The sequence below is a fragment of the Theobroma umbraticum genome, unplaced genomic scaffold, assembly GCF_002168275.2.
Source record: "Theobroma umbraticum cultivar Fairchild unplaced genomic scaffold, ASM216827v3 scaffold_81.0, whole genome shotgun sequence".
Taxonomy (NCBI): Eukaryota; Viridiplantae; Streptophyta; class Magnoliopsida; order Malvales; family Malvaceae; genus Theobroma; species Theobroma umbraticum.
Window position 1 is genome coordinate 4,278,478 of NW_018397268.1, and position 7,198 is coordinate 4,285,675.

Sequence of the window (7,198 nt, forward strand, 5' to 3'; positions counted from 1 at the left end):
CAGATCCCAAAGCCGTGTCAATCACTCAAAGTTTGTCACATGTCAAACAAACAACACCCAAAACACGAATCAACCATTTTTAACCAACGAGGAATATAATAAGAATAATAGTAATAATTTATTAGAAGCCTAATTTAAATCTTGCTGGGTTTGTTTTTCAAACTTGAACAACCAACCCACCTCATCTAACCTATTCAGAAACGTCATACTTTCAAGAACAAGTTTTGGATCCTATTCCTTTCTCTTTTCAATCGTGAAACCCATGGCGGAAATGTTTCTGGAATTCACAGGTACGTTAGCGGGAAATAGAAACAAACCTTGAGAGGTTGGATTCAAATTCAAAAGAAAAGGAAAGAAAAAGACGATATCGAAAACAATTCATTCAAACAAAAGAAAGGGAAAGACACTTAAGGATCGAGATCCAAAAGTACTGTCTGCAAGTTACAGACTTATATAAGCTTTCGAATCATAGTGGCAGATTGGCGTGTAATTTCAATTCAATATACAAAAGAAAAAAATAATAATAATGAAACACCGGCAAAAATGATAAAAGTTAGAAAAAGCTGGTGTATTTTAATGTACATGGGCACCTTCTCTTTGAGCTACCAAAACCAGCTTTGAGATACGCCTCAACTTCTTCCCTGTTAACGATCTCGAAGAACTGAAGCTGATCAGACAGCTTTCTTTTGCATGAAACAGTTCTCCTCTTAGGTTTCTTTGGTGCTGGTGGACATTTCAGAACAGCTGGGATCTTGCTTTCTTCCGAGGTTGGCGTCGTACACTCATTGCCGCTGTCTTGATTGTTGCTTTCTTGTTGAATTACGGCACCAATCCCATTGGAAGATTGAATCTTGAGTTGGGGTAGTTTTATTTTGGTCAAATCCTGGAACAATTCGAGATCTGCAGACATTGCTAAAGAAGGAAAAAAGAAACAACCCCAGAACCAGAAATGAAGCTAGGAAAAATGGGATTTTCTTGTTCTGTTTAAATGATAATGGGTGGCCAAGGCCAAGGGAAGGAAAAAGAAGACGTGTAAGGGAAGGTAAGACAAAGGTTGGGGAAGAGGAAGGAGGGGTGTTGGATTCTTTTATATTCTTCTATGAAGAGTTACTGTTTGTTATCTTTGATAGGAAAAATGAGTTGGAAGGCTTTTTTTTTTTTTTGACAACATCACATGGAATAGTACTATTGCATTTGCATATCTTTTTGTGTGAAAAACTCTGTTTAAGCTGGTCTTGTTGCTGAGTTGGGTTTGGGGACTTTAGGTGAGACTTGCTTCTTAGGCTTTTACCTTATTTCTTTTAGCTGTGGGGAGGAAGATTTTGCTTTGGCTTTTTACGGCAACATGTTATTAAGACTATGCTTTATGTAGTTTACTCTTTTTGGATCTGTCTATGGGTTAAGAATCTTACTTTCCCTATTTTATTTATTTATTTATTTATTTCTTACCTTTTCTTACCAACACCACTTATTATTGTTTTTTTTTTTTGAAAGATAAACACCTACTTATTAAGATGAACAATTTTATCAATTAATCAATATGTTTATGATTAAATGTTGAATTTTAATCTCCCAATAATTTCTTTAAAGTATATAAATTAATAAAATGGAAGTATGAATTGAATATGAGAGAGATATATATATATTTCTACTCCTTTTAAATAAATTTTATTCCTTTTTAACTAGTTTGGGAGATCAATACCCGACCTATTTCAACAACCGTACAAAATTGTCCTTGAATTGCCACGTGGCAGAGTTTTATGCAACCAACATTTTGAGATCAGACGCTAGCCATAAGACCCAACTTCTGTTTTTTTTTTTTTTTTTCACTTTAGCGGATTTCAACTGGTGGAATGTAAAACTTACGCTGAAGACAAAAGGTCGTAACTACTATGTCTTCCGTACTCACCCACGCTCTTTCAAGGAGCGTGTATATTACACTCCTTAACTTTCCAGATATCTTATGTCTCTTTTTATTATTTCCCTTTCACGTAATACGAGTCTAACTACCCTTAAACCTTTTTTTATTCTTACATTTTTTATTTTCAAAATTCACAACCTAATACTTAATTAATAATGTCAAATTACACCCAAGTATTTAACTTATTGATTAACACATAATCTTTCTGACTTAAGAGTAAGATTCAAATCTCTTCTCTCAATTATAAAAAAAAATTAATAATGTCAAATTTTTATTTAAGACCTACATGCATGTATGCCAAAAAATATACATTATATATACATATATATACACTCACAAAAGACATACATACATAAATATTTTTTATATCTATTAATGTTTAAATTACAAAACAATTATATAAATATTTTGCACAATGATAAATGCATGTATGTGATGCTTATAACAAGACATGTCCAAATCTCCTTTCCTTAATAAAAACAAAAGATTCATAATTAATAAAAATTGTTATCAAGAAAATTGGAAGTTTTCATTAGGATAAAAGAAAAGGTAAAAAAATGGATAATGTCCTCAACATTTTTTTTTTTACCTTATAAACTTAACTACATGGATGAATCTTTCTTGACTATGCATATGTTCAACTTATTATTATATTGATTCCCAAAATTAAATAAAAAAAAGATATCATTATATAGAGGAAGAAAGAAGCATTGGAGTAGCATGCCATTAAAACATACTCCTAGGGGTTAGGAATTCAATATCCCATCATTGGGATCCTACCAATAGTAAAAAAATAGACAAAAGGATATGCTGTTATTCACCTTATGCATATATGGTAGAGCTTAGACAAATTACAGCATAAAAAAATATTGTTATTAATTTAGTACTTTTCTTGAAAAGTCAATGCAAAATTTGCATGCACTATATTCTAAAATAGCATAGAGAGTTTTACCTTAGGTCCAAACAAATTTAATTTATGTATATAGTGATTTTCTGCTTTATTTTCTTGCCAAATTGATAATGATAATTACTTTTTTATTAGCAAAAAAAATTAATATTGTCAAGCACCACTATTCAAAATGTTCTATAATTATTTTTTTCTAGTAAGTGTGATAAGGAAACATAAAAACTGTTTTACCATTTTTTTTAATTTCAGATTTAATTTTTTGTGTCATTTTGTTATGCGATGTAATTTTTGAGTTATAACAAGTTTATATATAACATGAATATTGGATATCATTAATTGGAGTTAGCAATTAATATTCATCTACCAATTTAGTTCTCTTAGTAATTGTCTTCCCTGGCATTTTGCAAGGATTGAGATCCAAATGGTACGTTTCAATCTCATTATTGATTAATCCACCTTACTTCTTTAAAAGCCTTAATCATCATGTTAAATGTTAGTTAAATCCAATCTTTCACACAAATAGAAAAAAAATAGAGAAAAAAAAAACCGCAGATAGACACTCATTTCTCAATATTCACTGGAATTCCCTTATTTTCTTTTTTCTTTCTTACCAAAAAATAAAAATAAAAAATATATAAATATTTAACTCAATGATAAGCGTATACGTCTTAATTTGAATTATTTTCCATACAGATAATAAAAAAAATGAAGAAAAGAAAACGGCTTGTCTTTTAGCTCTACCTCTCTCCACTACTTATTTGGCATAGGATACCATGTTAGAGCCTTGAATACTCCTATCTAACCAGATCCCTTCTTTCAGTATTTTAATGGAAATTTGTTGGATTTGGTTTCACCAAATACCAACTCATCTTCACAAAGGAAAAAAAAAAATGAATCTTCCCACGTGAAAACTGTCTGTTTCTGCTTACTCATGTTAGCCTCTCACTTGCATGGTTTTCAACACTTAATCCCCTTTGCTTTTCGTCTCTTTTCCAAAAGGTAGACAATTGGATTATATTCCTTAAAACGAAACATTACTGATATAATCCCTTTGTTAGTCCAATCTAAAGCTGCTAAACAACTACTTTGATTTTCCTTTTGTTGTGATGGGATTGGGGTTTTGGGTGTCATTTTCCCTTACTTTGTTTTTTGAGTCATTTTCGTAAGCTGTGATGAACAATCATTTTTACCCAGAGTTCAGTGAAAAAAAAAAAAATAAAACCCTAATGAGATCAAAGTCAATGGATCAAAAACCCTTTTGCAGGTTCTTCATGAGCTAATAAAACCAGACAACAACATTCCAAACCTTACCCTGTTAACCTTCCACTTTATTCCTTGTGTCAAGCTTGTTTAAGAATTCTTAGCCTTTTCCTTTCTTTTTTATATTCTTTTCTTCTATGATACTACGATCAGATATCAGATATCAGATAAGAAGAGTTCACAACAAGCCTTGTTTTAAGGGTCTTCTTTTATTATTGTTGTTGTTTAGTAAAAGAAATAACAAAACCCAATCAGCTAAGAGAGAGTAGACAGGAAGGAAGAAAATCGTATGGATTTCCAAGACTTGGAAAGGTGTTTTGACTGGAATTTATAGAAGCAACTTAAGTACTGAACGAGCTGTTTTTTCCTTACTCCAACCTAAAAAACTTAAAAGATATTAAAACATACATGGTTTTAATTTCCTTTACATGAGCCACAAGTCATCATATCAAATGAAATAATGCTTCAAACGAAGTCGAAAAGGGGGGAGACCCACAAAACCAAGTTGATTGTTTTGTGGTTCTTTCCTTTGCTTAGTTTTTTGGAAAACTGAAGATGGGCTGTTCCCTTTAGCTGTATGATTGAGGTTATATTTGGATTTGCATGTGCTTTTTCCCTTTTCTTCTTTTTTCTCTTAATTAAGCATGGCCATATTTGGTGATAGGTCTATTCAGAATGGGGTTTCTTCAAGCTGCAATAAGAAGAATAAAACTCAAGGAACAAATGGAATATTAATGTAGCTCAATTATGTAAATAAAAGAAAGATAAAACCAGTGTGGTCCCTATATAGTTATTTATGATGTTTCATTTTTGTCTACAGATATATAATTATATAGATTATATTTTCCTCTTAGTACCCCATCAAATTTAATGCTTTTTTTTTTTTTACATATTTGTACCTATTTATCACCAAATATGTGATACATAATAATAGTAATAATAATAACATCATGATTAACAGTAAAAATTAAGGAATAAAAAAACACCCAGTTAAAAAAAGGAGAAAAAGGAACAGCGCAATGCCAATGGCTTTCATTGATTGCGTAGATAGGATTTTTGTTATGGAAGTCTTTAAATAGCTTTGATTATGGTTATAAATTCAACTGTCATCCTCCAATAAGGATATAGATGGGGTTTGGTATGATTATAAAGTCCAATGCAGTTTATAGCAATACAAGAATTGCTATTTTGTATGCTATTCTTTTACCATATACATAATTTTTATACAATATCAAGTATTCAGAAAGTACCACCTCATCAATATAGAAAGATGAAAATTTCAAAGTATTTAAAAATAAATATTTTTAAAATTATAAATATTTATTTTTAAAAGTTCTCTACGTTTGAAGTTCATTTATTAATGAGATGATGACATTTATTAATGAGTATAAATAATTTATATACTGTCAATGTATCAAATATAAATTTATATATGTGAACAAAGATTTACTAAATCTTTAATACATTTCTTCATCTTTAAAAATTGAACATGTATATATTATATAAACTAATAAAACCTTAAAATAATATAAACTATAAAAAAGGAGTTTGATCAACAGATATGTTGAACTCATATTCTATTTATTACAATGTGCTATGTTGAATTTTTATTATGCATAGTTTATGAATATTTTTGGTACATTTGTATATAGTTCATTATATTTAATTTACCTACAAATAATTAATGAATAAAAAAACTTAGCATATATATATTTATATATATTATCACAAACAATTATACATATTCTTTGTTCTGAATTGAAAACCTTTATAGAAGTGAGGTTTATGTTATTATTTTATGCATGATTACAAATTCAATCAATTTTAGTGAACGTGATTATAATTTATATAAATTACCCAAAATTATGAATTATGTATTGATCACTTTCTGTACCTCCCTTATCGTTTTGTTTCTTAATTATTTATAAAGACTAAAAGAGAGTTAGTATGATTCATCAATGGACGTATTTGTTTCTAGTATGAAATTAAGACTGCTCTTTTATATTCTTCGAAGTTATCCAGACGGATGCTTAATTTATATTTTCCTATCAAAATAGTTCTTTTGGGTAATATAAACTTGTAAGTTTAATGCACAGAAAAAGGAATAGTCCTAAAAATATTTATTCATTGAGGCACCCCTCTTAGTCTTGCATGCATGCAGTTTTTCTCTTGTAAATTAAATTAATGATGAACAAAACAGCATGTAATCACTCATGAAATGTTTATTTTTTAACATAAAGAGTCATTAGATTATACTCTATATATATATATATATATATATAGCTATACAGTAGTATAGGATGTAATAATCATTTCCAAAATCCGTAAATCTGATGATTTAAAATTAATCTGAAAATTTTCATATAAAAATATCAGACAAGTACAATGACATGACAAAGTTGGTGAAAGCCATCTAAAAACCTAATCGAAAGATTTAAATGAAATAACGTAAAATTGGTTGATCCGATACAACAGCAGCTTTTATGAAGGGTGAGGGTGAGTTGGAACGCTGTACCATTTATGGAATTGCTTCCGTTCTTGTTATCTGATCTGATTATCTTTATTAGCTCGGTTGGCGTAAGATTTCATGTGCCATAATTTGCCTTAATCGTAAGGGATCCACCTCGGCTGAATTGACTTGATGTTTACCTACTCAACTTGAACATTTAAGCAGTGGTTTCAATGCCCATGGCCATACCCAAACAACGCTTAACAAATATGAGTTAAAGATTAATCCCTGCCTTTTCGGTATGATTGAAAAGGTGTCCTTCAAATGCCAGGCTCTGGCTCATGGCAGAAAGGCCAGAGTACTGCAGCCTGTAGGCTTTGTCAGTAACTTCATTTTGTTCAAACAAACTCCCAACTTATATCCCCTAAATTGAATGAGCCCACTTCTGCCCAAGGGTAATGGAAAATTACCGTATTGCTTTTGGGTGTCGGCTCCTAACGCCTAATATGGACATCAATAGGCAGTTCAATTCTAAGGCACTTCCAACCAGGCAACAATGAGTTGAGAGAAACATAAAAATGTTGGTTCGACTGGCACACAACATAGCTGGGGTGCCACATCTGTGAAATATTAAAGAGCCTTGGTACAAAGCAGAATAATG

General features: G+C 30.5%; 1 protein-coding gene across 1 annotated transcript; it reads right to left on the bottom strand.

Annotated features, from left to right (window-relative positions):
- Positions 1 to 365: 365 nt before the first annotated feature.
- LOC110425536 (uncharacterized) lies at positions 366 to 1,126 on the bottom strand. Its single transcript, XM_089785076.1, has one exon. The coding sequence runs from the start codon at positions 908 to 910 to the stop codon at positions 554 to 556; it is 357 nt and encodes a 118-aa protein (XP_089641202.1). The 5' UTR covers positions 911 to 1,126; the 3' UTR covers positions 366 to 553.
- Positions 1,127 to 7,198: the final 6,072 nt, after the last annotated feature.